Source organism: Cydia pomonella, chromosome 3 (genome assembly GCF_033807575.1).
Source record: "Cydia pomonella isolate Wapato2018A chromosome 3, ilCydPomo1, whole genome shotgun sequence".
NCBI lineage: Eukaryota > Metazoa > Arthropoda > Insecta > Lepidoptera > Tortricidae > Cydia > Cydia pomonella.
In genome coordinates this window covers 21,032,452-21,053,411 of record NC_084705.1, presented here as the reverse complement: position 1 = coordinate 21,053,411, position 20,960 = coordinate 21,032,452, and the positions used below count along the sequence as shown (strand labels likewise).

General features: G+C 37.1%; 3 protein-coding genes across 5 annotated transcripts; 1 reads left to right on the top strand and 2 right to left on the bottom strand.

The window, feature by feature from the left end:
* Positions 1-195: 195 nt before the first annotated feature.
* On the bottom strand, positions 196-9,262 carry LOC133516284 (repetitive organellar protein). Of its 2 annotated transcripts, none has more exons than XM_061849125.1 (9): positions 7,335-9,261; positions 6,418-6,651; positions 5,895-6,149; positions 5,199-5,402; positions 4,560-4,786; positions 3,929-4,031; positions 3,484-3,625; positions 2,800-2,924; positions 196-1,930 (listed from the first exon to the last, which is right to left on the bottom strand). In XM_061849125.1, exons 1-9 carry the CDS (start codon positions 8,598-8,600, stop codon positions 1,790-1,792), a joined length of 2,697 nt encoding a protein of 898 aa, XP_061705109.1. In that variant the 5' UTR covers positions 8,601-9,261; the 3' UTR covers positions 196-1,789. The 2 variants fall into 2 exon arrangements, with proteins under 2 accessions (XP_061705109.1, XP_061705110.1); XM_061849126.1 differs by having other exon boundaries at positions 1,788-2,149; positions 7,335-9,262.
* Positions 9,263-14,624: 5,362 nt separating this feature from the next.
* On the bottom strand, positions 14,625-15,872 carry LOC133516296 (trafficking protein particle complex subunit 1). The gene is made up of 2 exons (XM_061849148.1): positions 15,679-15,872; positions 14,625-15,533 (listed from the first exon to the last, which is right to left on the bottom strand). The coding sequence occupies exons 1-2, from the start codon at positions 15,775-15,777 to the stop codon at positions 15,195-15,197; spliced, it is 438 nt and encodes a 145-aa protein (XP_061705132.1). The 5' UTR covers positions 15,778-15,872; the 3' UTR covers positions 14,625-15,194.
* A 376-nt stretch (positions 15,873-16,248) lies between these two features.
* Positions 16,249-19,324, top strand: LOC133516294 (mitochondrial import inner membrane translocase subunit Tim17-B). Of its 2 annotated transcripts, XM_061849146.1 has the most exons (5): positions 16,294-16,487; positions 16,559-16,720; positions 17,248-17,425; positions 18,142-18,341; positions 19,119-19,324. In XM_061849146.1, the coding sequence occupies exons 2-4, from the start codon at positions 16,577-16,579 to the stop codon at positions 18,315-18,317; spliced, it is 498 nt and encodes a 165-aa protein (XP_061705130.1). In that variant the 5' UTR covers positions 16,294-16,487; positions 16,559-16,576; the 3' UTR covers positions 18,318-18,341; positions 19,119-19,324. The 2 variants fall into 2 exon arrangements, with proteins under 2 accessions (XP_061705131.1, XP_061705130.1); XM_061849147.1 differs by having other exon boundaries at positions 16,249-16,380; positions 18,142-19,324.
* The last annotated feature ends 1,636 nt before the right edge of the window (positions 19,325-20,960 follow it).

Sequence of the window (20,960 nt, the reverse complement as noted above, 5' to 3'; positions counted from 1 at the left end):
TCATTCGCACGAGAGCTTAAAAAACGTTGCGTTAAAAGTTCCGTACGCTACATTCGATTTAATGGTTCGCTTAAAAGTCGAACATCCAACAATGCACCATGAAAAAGCGACAGCGCCATCGTGTGAACACAAATGGTTATCCATTTGCGCAAATGAAGTTTCGTTGAAGAAAACAAGTAGGCTTGAGTCGGTCAGGACCGAAGAACTAAAAGGAATGAAATCCCACCACAGACCGAAAGGAACTAGTTCATCTTAAGCGCTCTTAATCGGTCTCGGTCCTTTAGTTCAGTAGTCGGTATGTCAGCGGGCCTACCGCGAACCACGTTCGACGGGTTGCCTCCCTGTCACACTTACGTACGAATTTACAAGTGCGACAGAGAGGCAACACGTCGAACGTGGTTCGCCCTCAGTACCAAGTAACAAATCGGTCGGGAGCGAATGATCGGAATGAGTCAAGGTCAAGAAATTCGCTCTCTCACGCTCTCGCTCTGTTTATTTGCGAGCGAGAGCAAGATATAACCTAGTCATACACATTCAGATCTCGAGATTTGCTCCTGAACTAAAGGAACTAAAGGACCTAAAAGAGCGAACTAGTTCGTTTGACCGATTGACCGAGATCGGAGCGCTCTTTTTAAAGACCGAGCGGGCACAACTCTAAAAACAAGACCTGAACTTTGACGAGTTGCAATTGGTCCGTTATTTTATTAGTATTGCGTCTTTTAATAGTGGGGCCACTTTTACGCTGACATTTTGTTTGACTTTAGTCTTCTATGTTTTTTTCGTTCGCTGATAGAACATAAATTAACTAATTGAGGCTTGTAAGGTTTATGAAATTGCTACAATATTTTTTTTAGAATAAGAATGAAGTCGGGAGAAGTGCAAGATGTAAAGCATGTGGTTTTAATTTTTAAATCAGGGACTTTAATGTGGTACAATTTTACAGTAGGCTTAATTATGAGCAATCATAAAAAGTAGTCAATAAAAATACTCATTATAACTTCTGGAGTTCTTTTTAATGGTAAAAAAACGAAGTAAGTTCCTAATATACTTACGCCGAAGGATAAAATAAAAGTTCTATGCTTCTATCGACTCATAAGTACGTCTTAAATAAATATTATAAATCATAAATAATATAAAAAATAGTTCCTTATATTGCTGGTGTAAAACAAATTCATTGAAAACCCACATCGAAACCCGCTATTACAAAAAAAAAAAACTAATAGACTCTTCCAACAATATTCTTTCACTCTTATAACATTTTCTTTAATCGATCTTTGTCCTACAAAGAAACAACAAGCCACTTCATACTCACTTTAAGAGCATCACTGTAACTGCAAGATTGAGTAAATAAATACTTCTGTCATCAGCCATTACTCTTGCTCATATTCCATGCTTTGTCGATACGGGTACTCCTACACCTTGACGCAGTATTCGCAACTAAATTACCTTTTGCTTGAAAACCGCTTATTTTCTATACCTATGTATGACGGACATTTTATTATTACTCACATTTTTGCTTAACTTGTAGCTATTTATTTCCTCGCAAATGTGATGAAAAATACTGTGTTTTTATAATAAAATTGTACACGAGTCACATAATCGTTCGTATAACAACGAGTTTCTGACTCACCTTGTCAATTTTATCAGTATTGCATAAAGTACTACGCAATCGCGCAAACGGGTGTCAACGTTTCCATAAGTTCTGATCTCTATCAAAGGAGATAAAGTTCAAAATGCGAAGAGAGACATCCACTGGCCGTTAAAGAAGCCGTATCCGCCTCGGTCCGGGTCAGGCCTTCCAGGGCGGCTTGGGCCCGCTGTGGTTGAGGGCGCGGCGCGCGCGGCGCCCGGGCCGGTCGCTCGTGGGCTCCTCGGGCGGCGACGCCGAGCGCGCGTCCGTGCTGTCCAGCGCCGGGGGCTTCGTCAGCAGCTGTCCGATAATGTCACGTCATTATCAAACTAAAATGGAGTCGGCCGGGACATGTTGCTAGGCAGAGTGATGGCAGGTGGACTAAAATGTTAACGGAATGGTGGCCGCTTTCGGATGAAAGAAGCCCCTGGTGTCCGTTGGCTCGTCGGGTGGACGACATTCGGAAGATTGCGGGTCACTTCTGAATGAGATTAGCTCAGGACCGGGACAAGTGGCGTACTGGAAGAGAGGCCTATGCTCAGCAGTGGGCGATAAGGGGCTGATATGATGATGATGATGTTCAATAATGGGACACGATTTACATCAAATAGGTGGTGAAGGTCAAACTGGCCAATTTATCGTAGTCGTAGCACGCCTTTGATACCATAGAAATAAGGATGTGTTTATCTAAAGTTAGATCGATGTAACGATTACTAACTTTAGAGCTAGCAACCCACCTATTAGTTAAGGTCGAATATCGCCTGACACGTCTTTATATGTGACCAGAATCGTCGAACACTTTTTGGAACAGGTGTTGCTATCGTCGTTGAATGGTTGTTGAACAATGAACATGTCGAGTGATATTCGACCCAATTCACATGAGTGTCGGCACTTACAATAATGCCAATAGGATCCAATTCCCCGTCAGGATCGGATGACCTAAGCACCTAAGAGTAAGAATTTTCGTCTAAGTTACGCAAATACTTAACAATTTTTTATCAAGCCGAGCAAATTCTTAGCTTCTATACGATGTTACCAGATCGGCTAGCATGAGTTGTGTTCTCGCGCGCGACTCCATACATCTAGCACGACTTAAGTATGAACTCGCGCGCGAGAACGCAAAAGGTCAGAAAGACGCTAAGATTGTAATTAAATTAAATAGCACTAACCAGTTTAACATAATGTTGAAGCTCGTGGTCGGAGAGTCCGTCGAAGTTCAGGGGGTCGCGGTCGCGGCGCGGCGGCAGCGACAGCGGCGGCACCTTGCCCGCGAAGTCGGGCGCCGGCGTCGACGCTGAGACATTTACAACTTTTATTAGGGCATGACCTGAGTGGACGCTCGAGTTGGGCGTGCAGCGGGGCGGGGCGTGCGGCGTGCATATTAAACAAATGCAAACGTATAGGAGCGGCCTTAGTGCACGCTGCTCACATCGCTTGTGAGCCCGACGCCACGCTGCACGCCCCGCCACACGCTCCGCTTCGAGCGTCCACTCAGGCCTTACACTCATCCCTTTGACAGACAAAACGTCATCAGACGCGCGCGGCTACAGACCAATATCAACCTTCGCACATCGTGACAAGGCGCGTCTAGATCTGGCGAATGCGCCGCTGAATCATTCATATTACGACATGAGCCGGCCGCATCTCTTATTTCATTATGATATGCACGTGCAATGCAGTGTAGAGCTCTCGACATATTTTTCTTAATAGAAACGTGATAAATCGTATGCGTAACCGAACAAATAAACATGACCATATGATGTTGATAGCCGACATATACGATAACAATAGGTAGTACTTTTTAAAGAATGATAAACAAAACCACGAGAGTCCGTGTAGTCGCATCCACCCACCCGAGCCAGAGTCCCTGGTGTGGTCCTGCGTCTCCTGGCCGCTGGTGAGGATGCGCACGGCCTGCCTCCACTGCTGCTGCATCACGCCGTGCAGTTGCGTCGCGATCTGCCCGCGCCGCCGCCGGTGGGACTCCAGCTTACTCTGCACAATATTCAAAAAATGAGAGCTTTACACTTAAGTACTAATATTACTCCTTTTATTTAAACGTCGTTCTTTTTACTAAAGGGGAATGTGTATTGGACCTGCCATGTGTATTGGATGGCCGAACGTAGCGAGCAAACATATGCGGGGAAATACATTTATAGGTACTTAATGTACTTATAATAATAATCAAAATGATTATGCACGTTTTCATTTAGGTACTAGTGAGTAATAAGAAGTTGCAAGTTAAAAAATAAATATATAACTGCTACATCATAAACCTTAAGGTAGTAAGAAGTTTACCTCTAATAAGCCTATTTTTTCGCTGGCCTGGGCCAGCTGTAGTCGATATAATTTAATCTCTTCTTTTTGTTTCTCTTCCAAAACGTTTATCTCCAATTTGTGTCTAAAACAATAAAAAAATATTTGCAATAGTTTTAGCACCTAAGGTATCCATCTATCCAATATCTTAGTTCAATGTGCATTTGCGTCTCACATTTTTCTTAATGAGAAAGTGAGACGCAATGCGCATTTGACAGGTGGAATACCACCCCAAGTTTAATAAAATAAACCAAACGAACCAAGCGCTCTAGTTTTAATGGGCTACTACGGTATTGTTCTTGTGGCTGAACCATCCACTGTCAGAGTTAAGCCTTTTTGACCTGGAGTCATCCCGCTCAACTCGTTCTACGTGCTTCTGGAACTTCTGCAGATTACCTGCAATATACCTATGTCAACTGGTTGCGACATGCATTAGTGTATCAAAGAAACTCCCTTCAATTCTCAGGAGGCCTGTTAAATGACTTGAATGTCTACAGCATGGCACTTTCATTGGTCCTCGCGTCACTCTCCAGGCCTCGCCCAGCTGCTGCTGAAACTCCTGCAGATTGCCCAGTCTCAGACTAGCGAAAATCGGTGTAAGAAAGAAACTCACTGCTCCTCGATCCTGGCCACCTGTCTATTGAATGTTTCCAACATGGCGCTTTCTTTGCCTCTCGCGTCACTCTCCAGGTCCCGCTCAGCATGTTCTAGCTGCTGCTGGAACTCCTGCAGCTTGGCCAGAACGGCGTCCTCTAACTGCTTCTGGTAGTGACTCTTTAGCTCGTTTTTCTGGAGTTCCAACTGTTTCCGCAGGGACTTCACTTCAGCATCGAGATAGTCCTGAACAATAGATGGAAGAAAACTTAATAAGTGATTAGACTAATGTACTTACAAATGGTCTGATTCCTGATAAGGGCATTCATTCATGTGATGAGCAATGATATTTGTTCCTGAGTCATGGATGTTTTCTACGTATTTAAGTATTTCTAAGATTTTTTATATATTATATACATCATTGTCTAAGTACCCACAACACAAGCCTGATTGAGCTTACTGTGGGGCTTAGTCAATTTGTGTAATAATGTCCTATAATAATAGAATAAGTCGAATAACATACATAATATATGTCAGACGTAATTTCTGATTATAAATGTAATCAGAAATTACGTGTCAATATTATTTCCACTTTGGTCAAGGTCTATCAATAAATCTACTTAATAAATAAGTTTTATGTAATAACACTGTAACATACGCATTTATTGAGCAGGTCGCTACATTGGTCCTGTTTGTCGGCCAGCTGCCGCTCCAGGACGGCCGCGCGGCCGCGCTCCTCGTTGAGCTTGGTCCTCAGAAGCTCCTTCTCCTGATGTACGAGAGCCGTTTCTTCGTCGATGGACTGCAGCCGTCGGGACAGCTCGTCTAGTTTTTGCTTTGTTTCGCTGTGTTCCGATTTTTCCTATAACATAATAATCCATGTTATAACAAGTGTAGCTAACTCAACAATTTTCCGCATTACTGTTATAAATAAAGATCCCATACTCTAAGCCTCGCGCAGAGTGTGAAGAAGAATAATTCATTCAGTGTATATAAAGTCTTAAATTGGAGATAATAGAGGATTTAGTATTATTTTTTTCTCAATCTATTGCATGTCACAGTCACAACAAACACTGGGCTAGAAGGAAAATGTATAATAAATGTAAGTTTTACTTTAGTTTATCCATAGTCCTAATCCTAGTGTAAGCCCATTTGGAGAAAAGAATTACTAGCAAAGCATCAAATAATGGCTATAGATTATTTAGTACCTATTACTTCTTCTATGGTTAAATTAATTTCAAAAACTAAGTGCTTGATTGTATGCTAGCAGAAACAATATTTATGAAAGAATTATTATGCAGATATTAGACTAGCAAATGTGTTAAAGAAATAATATACCAATACTACTACCCACCTTTTCCAACACATCTTCCAGGTTCTTTACACAATCTGTTGACTGTTTATTCAATCGCATGACTGTCTCATAGTTTTCCTTCAAGGCCTGTATTTCCTTGTCCTTGCTTGCTAAAACCTGGTCTTTGCTAGCCAGCGCACTCTCAGTACTGGCCCTGACCTGCTTCATTTCCAGGTTGAGTTGCTTACACTTGTCTTGGTAATCATGGGCTAAGTCTAGGGCTTTGTACAGCTCGGATTCGAAATGGCTAGTTTTCTGTAAATTAAAGCATGGAAAAAAATAAGAAAAAACTAAAGAAGCTCCTTATATGCCAGAAGGTCTGTAACATGAACTACTTTTTTAATTTGTTTGGCTTTTTCTCTATATCCTTCAAATGGGCAAGAGTGATAGAAAGACAGAAAATGCATTTTCGATTTTGCAATAAGATATGGAGAAACCTGTGCGAAATAAATGAATTTTGAATTTTATGATTTGGTTAATTTAAAAAAACCCAGCGCTACAATTAAAAAGTATTGATATATACCTTCTGTGCTTCATCAGCAACAGCTTTAAAGTTGTCAACCTCCCGCATCATCTTGTCCAATGCAGCCTTGTGGCGCTCCTCTGCCCGGTCCAGGCTACTAGTGAGCTTCAGCCAAGCCTCCCTGAGCTTGGATATGGCCTGGTCCTTACTGTGATCTACTTTGACAGCAACTGCCAGCTTCTCTTGCTGTTCCAGGATTTTCTTTTGTAATTGTTGGATTATGGCTTCACAATGCTAGAATCATAAAACATAACTTATAGATTAATATTTTTGTTGTATCATTTGCTGAAAATGTACCTGTTTTGAAATATAAAGAAAGGTATCATATTATAAATGAAAAACCTGACCCAGGTTCAGTGTTGCAAATAGGCTTTTAGGCTACAAAACAGGTGAATCTTGTTTTGACAAGCTTTTATTTAGCTTGCCTGTTAATATGTATGTTTGTGTGGGTCAAAATGAGGTCAAATCTTGGAAGCTAAATTTGACCCACTTCACAGTTTTCAACTGTGCTAAAATTTTGCATACATATGTAAGTCGAGTGACATTGCAATATTATGGTACCATTGAGCTGATCTGATGATGGAGACAGGAAGTGGCCATGAGAACTCTGTGATAAAACACACAACCTAATTGTGTTTGGGGTTTTTAGAATTGGCTCAATGAGTATTAGTTGCCTGTGACAAGAAAAAAAAAACTGAGAAATCATTGATAAAAGCTTGTACCAAAATGAAATTTTTACCAAAATTTATTATATTTCAAACACTAGAATGACATGTCAATTGGGCAGTTTACTCCCTGTTTTTGTACTAAATCCAAATTTGAATAATCAAACTGGTATATTAGTATGATAGAAAAAAAAAAACAATGAAATATGCAACACTGGTGTTCTTACTGTATACAATTGACAATTTACTTGCCTCTCTTTTAAGTTTTTCTTCTTCTAACTTTGCATTTTCCATCCTGTCCCCCTTGTCTCTTTTTTCACCCCACATCTCACTTAAGCTCAACAAATCTGTATCTATAGTGTCAATGTACTTATTGCGAAATTCACTCAATTTAAAACCATCTTTACCTTCTGGAAAAGGTCTCATTTGTGGCATCTTAAACTCATCTTTTTTAGGAGACAGGGAGTGACTTGTATCTGCCATAGAATTTTGAGAATTACTTCCAAAGTTTTTAGACTTATATTGCTCCAAAACCTTTGAGGCTCTATCATAGATTTTATTACTAGAAGGACGGAATGTATCTGAGTAAGGTTGAGGTTTCTTTGGAGTTGATGTAACTTGGATCTCTTTAGAATCCATGAAATTTAATTTTCTGCTTGAAGGAGATTTTGTTTCATTTTTCAAGGAACTGCACTTCTGGCTTTCTGATGCCAACTTTTCATTTGCGCCTGCAACATACTGTGATCTAACATTGCTTGAGGTTGGGTTATCAGTTGCTTCAGTATTATTTTTAACCAGGTATATATATTTATCTAATATGTTACTGGATACAATTCTACCACTTGGGAGTTTTATATCATCAACACCCATTTTCGGGTCCATCTTTTTTGTCATATAATCCCCTGTAGCTCTGATAACATTCTCTGGGCTAAGAGATGTTTCATTTTTTATTTTAGAATCAGGTATTTCATATGACTCCACTTTAGTCAAAAATTCATCAATTTCATGCAATAGTAATTTATCGTTTTTCTTGCTAGGTGTGGATACAATACTACTGATGTCTCCGTCCATACTCGTTGTATCATTTGCTGAAGATTTATCAGGAAAATCTTTGACTCTTAATGGTGGTATATGTGTCGTGGTAACTGAGTCTAAGCTTGTAAGAGACCAGTCTCTTTTTCTATACCTTTTATTTAATACCTTTCGTCGCCGCCTGCGCGGGAACGTAAAGCACTTACGGTCGAGACTCCGGCTGTCAAAGCTTTCCGTCTCACAACTTTTACGTCTTCCTCCAAAACTAGAAATACTCTCGTTAGTACTTAATTCTAAGCTTTCTAACCTATTTTCAAGAGAGTGCACTTGGTTCACGAGTTTCCCCAATACTTGAGCAGTGCAAGAAGGCTTGTGCACGACAGTTCTAGAGGAATCTAGAAGCGATCCTTCGGAGCCTGAACTTGGCACAAGAAAGAAATTCGGCGGGATAAGCAAAAGAATATCGGTATCGTCGGTCTCACTCATCACAGCAGTTTTGAGGGCGCAGTCTAGAGTTTAAAAGTGATGCCATCCTTTAGCACTCACTCAAAGAATACTGATTTTATTACTTTGAATAGATTAAATTTAACATTAGTTAACTGAAAGTTCAAATAAATTGTTTTTAATGCAACCGTTTTCTTTGTTGTTTTGTTTGTACATGGTTTGTACTGACACTACTGACTGAGTACTGACAAGCAGTGTTGTCACATCTACCAACTTTTCGGTAGATCTACCTATTTTGCCTGCGTTCTACCTATCTACCTCCCTCGGCCTGAAATCTACCTATTTTTCAAAATGGTACAATTTTAAGCAATTCTCAATACATGTGACGGAACATTATTTAATTTCTACCGAATTTCGATTCGATTTAATGAAAGCTTGCCAAAGAAACAGATTGTACAAGCAGGTTTATTACCTACAAACAATGGAAATCCTAACTTTTGTTTCAATTTCTTTAATAAACACGTGTACACGTCACAATATCAAAAATTTATAAATAATTTAAAACATTTTATACACATTTTTAATCATAAAAATGTACTTGAAATTGAGTGGTAGATCTACCTATTTTTCATTTTAAACTCGACCCATTTCTACCTATTTTTGCACCCTGTTCTACCATTTCGCCAAAATTGTATGTGACAACACTGCTGACAAGCAAGACGCCAACCGAAAAGAAGCAATGTGGTGCGTTTAAGTCATAGTTTTACGTTTAAGTAGAGGCGCAAGTTCTGGGGGCCTACCACGAAAACTGAAATTCGCAAATTGCGGGGATCGTAATTAGAGTGACAGAAAAATACCCGCAATTGACGAACTTCGAATTTCGCGGTTATAGCTATAGCCCTGAGTGCAACCTGATCCTGACCGCAAAAATCGAAATTTCATTATCTGCCTCTCTCTCCAATTTTGCAACAGTCAAATCAAGAAATTGGCCGATTTATTTATGCTTTACTTGACGATTCATCGTCACGACACAGCGGATCCAAAAACTATGAGAGTTAGGCATAAACCTGAATCAAATCTTGATCCTCAATTTTATTGTATAAACATATTTCTTTTCCCGGTAACCTGCATGTCATATAAATGTACATCTGGTCTCCCGCTATAAAGCCTAGCCATAGAAATAGGAAAGCGTTTGAGAGGTCTGTGGGCTTAGCCTAGTGCGGAGACTCCTGTAATCTCTGAAAGTCAAGCTAGTTATAAACCAACTCTTAACAGACATCTGTGTATGCTTCATCTGTATCCTTTCTGTGCAATAAAAATATATTACAGTACATATGGTGGTACTTTTCCGCACTAGTGCGTAAATTAGCACATTATGTAACTATGTCGAACATTTGAAAGGTCATATGTACTGTAAAACATTGTACGATACATGTGCGAATAGGTAATTCGCAACTCGTGTCGATTTAAGACACTCCCTTCGGTCGTGTTTTAATTTATCGCCACTCGCTACGAATTTCCTATTTTTCGCACTTGTATCATAAAATTCATAACATAAATAACTATTGTTTTGTAGTTACCTGCCGGCCCTTTTCCCCGCCCCACCCCCTCTGTCGCCGTAATATCCACTCGGCTACTACAGCTTTATTTATTTATTTATTTATTTATTTATTGTTCGGAGAACCAACAGCTATAAATTGTACAATAGTTATATATATAGATAACAAAGAGCCAATTATAGGTTCCCACCGGTAGCAACAGGTTAACAGATAATTGGTGGTTAGCACTAGATTTTTTTTTTTTTTTTTACAACGTGTTACCACTAATATTTTTAAATATTAATACTAAACTTATTATATTATATACTGAACAAAGAAACCAAAACTTATTAGTAATCTTAATACGTTAATCGATACAATAATATGCCAACACATACGACTCGCTCACTCAAGTAATTTGTCTGTTAGAATCCGTCTTATAGTTGTGATGTTGCTATTAAAAACGTCTATATCCCGCTCCTTCGTTAGTTCATTTAGACTTTTACCAGCTCGTAGCAGTGTTGCCACCTTAGCCCTTTTGGGGCTAGATCTAGCCCTTTTTACCTTACGTGAACCCGTTTTTAAATGATTTAGCCCGGAAAGGGCTATCTAGCCCTTTTCACTTTATTGAAAATATTACACCAAAATCTGAAATCATCATCTAACATAATTTTGCGATTTATTTATATTTTTCTGGTAGATAGCATTTGTTCGATTATGGCAACATATCGCATCTCTACGCCGCTCCGATTCGGGTATTCCCCGAGCATTGTTTTTAGAAAATTAAATCATTGATTCGTCTGCGTACCTATACAAAGTGATTGTGAACATTTCAAAAGTTCTCGTGAGTAATAAATAACTAAGATGGATTTGCCGCTTCAAAAAAAGACTGCACATAAGCAACATTACAAAAAAGAGTGGGAAGCTGAGTTTAAGTGGTTAAAATCAGTGCCAGGAGATTCATTGAAAGCTCGGTGCTTGTATTGTAAAGTGGAAATGCAAGCAAAATTATACGACATCAATCGTCACAAGAACACAAAAAAACATAAAGATAAAACAATTCCATTTACGTCATCGTTACAAACAAAAATAGTTGTGCAGAAAGAAGATACTACCAGTGCCAATAAATCTGAAGCATATCTTAGCTTATACATAGCAGAACACTCTTCAATTAATAGTGTTGACCATCTTACTGACTTATGCAAAGAAATTTTCAATTGTGACTGTCTGAAAGGAGGCGCAAATGAAATCCATATGCATCGTACTAAATGTACGCATATTATAACGGAAGTTCTGAGTCCGTATTTCAAAGATTTACTGATCAAAGATATTGGGACGAGCCCTTTTAGCCTGATACTTGATGAGTCTACAGATGTGTCTGTCACAAAACAGTTAGGAGTGGTGATTAAATATTTGAACGAAGAACGAAACGAAATAGTTTCGACATTTCTAGGTCTTCAGCAATTGACTTCTGCAAATGCCAGATCTATAGTTGATAGCCTTATCAGTCTTATTAATGACCTACAATTAGATATTAAAAAACTAATGGGAATCGGAACCGATAACGCCTCTGTAATGGTAGGAATCAATAATGGGGTGTTCCAAATTCTGAAAGAAGAATATAACTTACCCCATTTGGTTTTGAATAGGTGCGTTTGCCACTCCATACAGTTGGCTGTATCACACGCTTCGCAAGAGACTATTCCACGAAATATTGAGTTTTTAGTCAGAGAGATATACAATTGGTTTTGTCTATCTCCATCCAGACAAGATGCATACAAAGAAATTTATGAAACCATAAATGTGGGCGAGAAACCGCTGAAAATTCTAAAGATGTGTGCCACTCGCTGGATTTCTATAGAGCCAGCCGTTACTCGAATACTTTCTCAATGGGATGAACTCAAACTTCATTTTCGAATTGTACAGGCGCCAGAAAATTGCTACACAGCTACAATGCTACATTCGATGTTACAAGATGAGAAGAATAAACTGTATTTAATTTACTTAAAATCAGTGCTTAACGAAGTTCAGCAAACATTGAAAATATTTGAAGGCAAAGGAACAGATCCGGTACTACTCCTAGATGCACTGAAACGACTCATTCAAAGTTTGTGCCATAAAATTATCAACCCGAATTCCCGAATAGACTATTTTGTTCAACGAGTCAACGATTATGTTGATCCGAACCCATACATGGGATACATGTTTGAAGATTCTTTAAGTAAGTCGAGTCAAGGAGAACCGGAAAAAAAAGCACTCAAACAAAGATGCATTGATTTTACTCTGAAATTAATAAGTGAATTACAGCAGCGCTTGCCAAGTAACTTTAAAAACCTGGAGACCATGACAATTCTTTCTGTTAAAGAAACGTTAAAAAAGAGCAAATCTGTACTACCCATTGTTAAACTTGCTGAATCGTTCGGTGTGCAGCCTGAAGAAATTGATAAAATATTGACACAATATAGGCACATTGCTAACCAGGATTGGGAGAATAAAGAAGACAGCGTAAAATTTTGGTGTGAAGTGATTGTTCATAAGGATGCTGCCGGAAACAACCCATATCAGGAGCTTGGAAAATTGGCAAAAAATATTTTATCTTTGCCTCATTCTAACGCCGATGTAGAGCGCGTTTTCAGCTCAATGAACTTGATCAAAACCAAAACGAGAAACAGGATGGGGTTAAAAACAATGATTGCAATTTTGAATATACGATGGGGATTAAAACGACTCAAACAAACTTGCTTTTCTCACAAGTTTCCTGAGGACATAATTAAAAAATGTGGAAGTAATTTGAAATACACTTTCAAATTGTCAAAAAATACCGTGGATTGCAATGAGCCATCTACTTCTTCTGCTCCACCAAATCAAATCATAGAAGATTCAGATGAGGACTTTGATTTTTGATTGTTTTTTGTTAAATTTTGTTTGATTTTTGATTAAGTATTTTTTGTTAAATTTGATTTTTGATTATTTTTTGTTAATGTTTTTTTATTACCAATATGGTAAATAATTATGTTTTAAATTTAAATTCTTAAAAAATTTAACCGGTTATGAATCATTTTAGCTTAATTCATTAACTTAATAATATTTTAATTTTTGAACTTAGTTGATTGATTAAATCTTCAAAATTTATTCGATTTTGATAATATTGTTAGTCAAACTAAAAATTAAACAAATGATTGAAATCAGTATTAAGGTGTTTTATTAGCCTGTATACAGCAAGGCTCAGCAAGTGCTCCATCTAGCCCTATCTAGCCCTTTTTAGCTTCTTCAACAGCCCTTTTTACTAAAACTAAGGTGGCAACACTGGCTCGTAGTAGAAAGCTATTCTTTCTGTAATTACGTGATGAAAAAGGAATTGAGAGGGGAGGGAAGTATCTTTTAGACCTAGATGGAGTATTGAAGGAGAGCTTAGCGAGCAATTCAGGACAATCAATGTTACCATTTAAAATATTAAGTATATAAGTAATATCTGCAATCTGTCGACGTTTATGTAGTGGGATAAGGTGATGTTTTTTACAAATATTCTCATAATTGGATGAATTATAAGGAGTTTTCATTTTAAAGCAGAGGTATTTTACAAACTTTTTCTGTATACGTTCTATTCTGTTAATGTAAATATTATAACTGGGGCTCCAAATTTGAGACGCATATTCAAGTTTACTTCTGACATATGTACTATAAAGAACTTTTATAGTTTTAATTTGGGTAAAATGTAAAGAACTACGCATTATGAATCCCAAAGTCTTGGTAGCACCAGTTACTATATTATCTATATGAGTATCAAATAAAAGCTTTGAATCATGGGTGACTCCCAGGTCCTTCATACATGACACAGATTTAAGCACATGATCATTTAGCTTGTATGAAGTTGGAATTGAACTTTGTTGTCTAGTGAAGGTCAAAGTAAAGCATTTAGATACATTTAGATCTAATTTATTGGTCTGGCAATATGCAACAAGACGTGTAAGGTCATCTTGTAGAAGAGCAGAGTCATCCAATGAATTAATTTTGGTAAAAATTTTCATGTCGTCAGCGAAACATAGCAATTTGGAAGTGTGGAAACAATCACTGATGTCATTGACAAATATATTGAAAAGCAAAGGCCCCAGCAACGATCCTTGAGGAACGCCACTGGGAACAGTTACCCAGCTAGACACATAGTTGTTAATGACAACAGCTTGCGACCTATTGTCAATATAAGACGTGCTTTATTACTACTTTGATGAAAATTATGACAGGTAATTTTTATACAAAAACATTAAACAAAATATAGTACGCGTTATTTTTTGTCAACAGTACTAGTAATTTGTACCTGTGACGTCATTATATTACGGTCGCCGCCGGCTAACTCGAAGTGAGCGCATAGTACAGAAGCGTCACTTTCGTTTATGGGTATAGTAACTATGGTTGAGTTATGTATTATCAGTGGTTTATGGGAGGAATAGCATTACTTAATTTAAAAAAGTTAGCTATGGCAAAAGCATCTTTTTCAGAACTCTTGGATAGATGATGAGTAAAAAAGTAGTAGGTTAAATATATTGTAATTATTTATCCTTATACAGTGTAAGTTAATAATAAAACAGATATTTCAAACAGTTAATAAACAAACCATATTTCTTAATAAATAAATCATAGAATGCCATTCAGCTATTAAATCTTACAATCTTATTCAAAATGACACTACAGCATTCTAGTCACTTGCCTAACTATAGTGCAGCAAAGCGCATGTTAGCTCTGGTCTTACAGGCTGTGAGGTGTAAACACAAGGAAGCTAACATTTTATGAAAAAAGTTAAATAATCATTATAATTAGGAGCATTAGTATATGCCACTAAACAGATTGTTCAGTGACAAGTAAAACTCACTAATTACAAAAAAATAATTAAATAAATGTCAACCTTGTCTGATACTACTAATTATAGTTCACTACAGCCCTGAACTTGTGGTAGTAGTGAGTTTTGGTTGCCACATGACAAGATATGGTGTACTGCACAGGAATACAATTCTTAAGTCTACATTTTTTATATTACACAACTTAGGAACTATACACATAGTCCTTAAATACTTAATTATAACTATTTTATTGAGGGTTTCTATCATGAAGCTCTCACTGCATGAATTGGAGTAGTCTTGATGAAAGCATCAAGTTTACTTTTAAATAGTTCACTAGTTATTGGCTCACCAATACCACACAGGGGATTCCTGATAGCATACTGAACATAAATTTCTCCATAAATCTTTTTCAGCAATTCCCGCACCCCTTGAGCTTGGTTGTCAGTATTCATAACAAATTTAAGTCCTGATGGTGTTTCTAGACAATGTAGTGTGTATTTTGATGTTTTGTAGTGCAGAAATCCGTCTTTTGGATCCAATGGGGAAATCTTGGATACAAAGGACTTGATTGAAAACAGCATCCCATACATCAGCTTGCCTTCCTGAAATAGTTAAAGGATATTTTACTTACACATTATAATGTAATCCACAAAATATTTATAACTCAAGTTGAAAAGAAAAATACCAGGTAGGCGTCATTAGAACCAACACTAAGATTGATTTAATGCATGTTCTATTTAGACTTACTTCTTCTCTCGACATTCCAGATTGTTTAGACCTGTTCCATTCACCGTAGTACAGCAAAGTTCCATAACGATCAAAAATATATAAGTTGTGAATCGTCATTATTGCCGAAGGACAATAATAACGAGCAGGATAAATTGATTCAGTTGATTGCACAAAAACACAACGAAGGATTCACTTATATGTCACAAATGTCAAAAAAGGCTGGAAGCGTTCGAATACTTCCCATTTCCAACCAGTTTTCGAAATATTCAAATGTGAGGTGTTCCATCGGGCCAATATGCATTGCATCACACTCTCTCATTAAGCAAAATGTGAGATGCAAGTACACATTAGACCACGAAATTGTACAGGTGGAATGTAGATATATAGGCGAGACAATTTCTCGCCCAATCTTACAGATGGGATAGCAGAGAGGCAGATAAGGATATTCGATGTTGGCACTGGGAGTAGGCCCTCGGTAGTCATATATTTTTTTAGTCAGCATGTACGATAACTGCATATAAGTATCGTGAGGTCTGTAGAGCCCATAATGGTGGGTACGGTGAGAATGGCTTCTTGGCATCATACAAATTTACAAAATGTCATGCTACTGCTACTCATATACTACTCATGCTGATGACAATGACAGACGGGAAGGCCAAAGAGCATATAATCACTACGTTCTAGGGAAGGCCTTTTCCGACCACTACTACTGTAGGAGTGGTAAGGCTTTCAATTTAATAAAATATTAATGCGGAGATTTCCAAAGTAATTTGATAACACTCAACTAAAAAACAAACCTTAGCGAAAATTAAAAACTCAAAATAAAAGTAAGTTGAAATGTCAATCGTGCTATAGTTTTATTGTCGTGTAGGTTATCTTACCTAATATTACGTTACAGATAGAAAATTGATACATAATGGATGAATATTCACGAGAACCATGCCCATGGCGTATTTTGGACGACTCCGGTGGCGCATTCATCATGGGTGCCATCGGTGGAGGAATATTTCACTCAATAAAAGGATTTAGAAATGCACCAGTTGGATTTAGCCGAAAGATGGTAAGAGATTCTCATTGGAATTTGACCTGCCATTAAAGTGAACCTTAATTAATTGGATTAGTTATGTAGATTAACATTGATTAGTGTATACTCCTCTTGTATTGTATGTTGCCTATTTTATTTTTATTTGTATATAGAACGCCGATTCGTGCGTTGACTCGTATTGTCATATTATTAAAGGTTAGATTTGAGGAATCTGCGCGCCATCGTGGATGACACGAACTAGTAAATATTGTGCTTTGATTATTTTTAATGAATACTAGTTAATGATTACATACCTACTATAAGGGTATCACCAGGGGGACCAGCTTTTATAGTTAATTTTTAGATTTCCTATGATGAACTTCTACCTATGATGATGAAATAGAAAATGATTGATTGATTAGAATTTAGTATAAACTGTTAGAAAATGTATCAATATTTTCATACAAATAAATCATAATTCATAATCGTAAAATTCACAATGTCTGCACTTCTAAGTTCTATTTTGATAGACTTAGGCTATTTGATTTGTTCCTTGTTTACAGCTTGGCAGCTTAGCCGCAGTCAAGGAGCGGTCCCCGATAGTAGCTGGCAACTTTGCAGTATGGGGTGGCATGTTTTCCACAATAGACTGCTCTCTTGTATACATGCGGCAGAAAGAGGACCCCTGGAACTCTATCATGAGTGGTGCATTAACCGGTGGAATACTGGCTGCAAGAAATGGTTAGTAGTTTTATTATAATATCTGGGCAGTCAAGTTGTGAACATTTTTTTATCCCAAGCTGAATGCAAAGCTCAAATACAAATGAATTTTGGGATTTTGGAATGCTTTTACAGACTAACAGTTAGTTATTTTGTTAGCTGGTTATTCTTGAATTTACATGTAATAAATACCTAGCATCTCTACTAATCAAACACTATGATTCCAAATTATCTTACATGATGCAATTCTTATGCAGAAGGATGATTCTGACAGAACTTTTTCCTTTATGTACATTACTAACAATTCAGATTTTTCGAATAAGGTTTATCACTAGGCGGGTCCACACAGAGTGAGCATACACGAGAGGCAATTCCCTCACTCCCAAACCGCCCAGTGTAGATGTGCCTCGGTTGAGTATCTCCACCTTACAGAAAACCGCAGCCACATAACACTTGACCCTACTCATAGTGTTGTGTTCCTGCCGGTGAGTAAGGTTGCCAGAGCTCAAAGAGGGGAGGGAGGGTTATTAGGGTCGGCAACGCGCATGTATCTCCTCTGGAGTTGTAGGCGTACATAGGCCTTTGCGTACATAGGTTTGCCACCGACATAGTATAAAAAAAATGAAAATGCTTACGAACAGGAAAAGTGAATAAACTCACTATTGGGCGAGACTTTTACGACTCGGGGATACCAGCCCATTGCTTTTTAATGAAAATTTTATTTGGTGAATTTCCAGGTGTACCAGCAATGGCGGGCAGTGCACTAGTGGGTGGGATCCTGCTTGCCCTCATAGAAGGCATTGGCATCATGTTCACACGTCTCTCAGCAGAACAGTTCAAGCCTCAACAACCAATATTTGAAGACCCCTCAGTCCTGAGCCAGAGTCAGGGACAAGGGCAGTCCTTCCAATAAACCTCGACTTGACATTTCTTATTGGTTAGTTTCCAACCTCACAAGGCGAGGTTTAGTCCTTGTGTTCAGCAGTGAATGTACCTTTAATTTAACTGTACAGTTTCAATACAAATTCAACCAGTATTCATTACAAAAGCAAATTTTGATCTTTGATAAAAATAAATAAACAATTTATTCATTTTAGTTTATTTACAAATTTGTATATACAACTATTTTAACTGTACAGTTAATTTTGTTTTGCTAGTAAATAGCAAAGTTTATTTTTTACTTTAAAACAAAAATAGAGGTTTTAATTTATAATGTGAACAGGAAGCATCTGTGATATTTGCAGTCCAGTAGGTAATGATTGATATGTTTGCACCGCAGTGAGACACTTGTGTTAATGGTAAAGTTGAACTTTTGATTGTTCTGTACATTTTTAACTCCTAGAATTAAATAAATCTTGGGCCTCTAAGCAGTTTTCTCGTGCATTAAGATAAATACTATACTTTTATTAGTTTCTCAAATCTATCAGGACACTTGATTCCAAACTGTTTCTTTTGGTATACCTATATGTCTTTAGAGCTCCACATATAACTGTTTGTGGAGTTCTTATGAGATTAATGAGATCATGTTAGTCTTACAAATCAGTTAAATGTTTTTTGCTTAAATTGCATGTTTATGTTAGAGAAACAGTGGGACCTCATATTTTACCAGTAAAATTTATGTTTTCATTTTTTATTAGTATTTTATAGCATGATGTCATTGTCACTTTCAATATCTTATTTGTTTCCCATATATTTGATTGTGACCTCATTTTAGATGTACCTGCCATTATGTGGATAGAAGAATCTTTCACCAGTATCATGAAGATATATTTGTTCCTTTCTTCAGGCTGGTACTTGCCATTCACATAGGTAAATTGAATATTGGCAATATGCTATGAAATATGAAATATTTACCTATTCCTTGCAATCTTGTTTGATTATTAATATGATTTAGAAATTAAATAAATTAGTTTATAAAAACATGGGTTTTATTACTTTACACCTAAAAATTAAGAACATGATTAGTATAAGCTATACAAAGGAAAAAGGCCAATGGAGCTCCTGAAGACCTGATCACCCTTACCGTCAAGGCCATCAAGTGGCTGACTGCCCTTAATCTATATTTATAGCTGTCTGGACTCTGTTTAAAAAATTAAAAAAAAATCATATGGCAATTATTAAAAAAATAAGGGAAAAGGCATTATTTACCCTTTGAAGATGTGAAAATATTCATGTTTGCTAAAAATAAGTAGTTACAGGCTATTTTGTTAGTTTAGTATTTTGGACAATAGCTTGCAACATTACTAGGCATAAAATTTGGTATTCATAGGGTTAAATAATTGTTATTATTTAGTTTTTATAGTAGTTATTAAAGTAAATAGTTGTATGGCAAATAAATAAGGGTATTGATACTGAGTCAAATGGTACATTTAAAATGCATTTTGTATGGATTTTGTGTAGCTCTTGGAGTGGCAGGCCGTCAACTCCAAACCAATTATGTCATTTAAATTTAAAATTTGATTAATTGAAATAAAATCAAAATTCCAACAACTCAAAAACGACATATGCCACTTTAAGAGATCTTTAAGCACTCGTTTTTTTTTTAATTTTGTAATGGAATGAAATTATAGGTTGTACAAACTTGCTTCAAAGCAATGGTCCTCTCCTATCTTTTCTCAACTAAGGATCATATGTATGAAAATTCTGCAAATAATATGAATTTTATATGACAGTATATGAGTTTATCATTATTTTATTATACCTAGATGAATGTCATATAGCATTCCTTCTTGCAATCACTGCTCAAGTTTAGCCAACACTGTACTTGTGTGTTTTCCATGAAAGTATTTGTCATCAATGGCCTTATATTAATTTCAGAAGATAATACTTCTTATTACTTGGAATGCCATTTTTAGAAAGCTAGCAAGCTTTTGATTGGATATTAATCAGGTAAATACACTTTTTATACTCTTTTCACTCCTTAATCTTGTTTTTCATTATGGACTAAGCTAAGACTATTCTTTTAAAGAAGTGTGGTTGTAAGACCCGTGTTTGGTTTGCGAGGCGTTCTCTCCCATTCTCCTTATTTCCCAAATAACGTGTGCCAGGGTTTCCGGGTCGACACCCAGCTCACACAGCCGGATACATATAGCTAGGGACTCTGTGTCCAGCCCCGTATTAAGCAGATGCGATATCTGGTGCATCATTTGGAAGGCTTCCTGAGCTTGGGCGATTTGGACGTTTTTTTCTGAAGTCATTTTGTATCTGAAAAGGGGTAATATTTTGTAAACGAACGAAGTTACTATTAACCTGTAGTTGAGTTTCAAAACAAATTAATAAAACAAAGTAGCTCTTACCTTTAAAAATCAGTATAAGAAATGAGCGTTATTATATTATATTATATATATTGAAATTTATTTACACAAATACTAATACTACTCTTTGGATGAGTGACAGTTGGACTGGTTGACGTTGACAGTGACAGAGAATCATAGACCCAGATGTATGATTTTTTATAGCCTATTAGTTTAAAAGTTCTAGCACACGGGCGTACCGGACCGCGGCTTAGTCCGGTCAGATGTTCGATTGCAAGCTATAAAGCTGCATCTTTAACGAA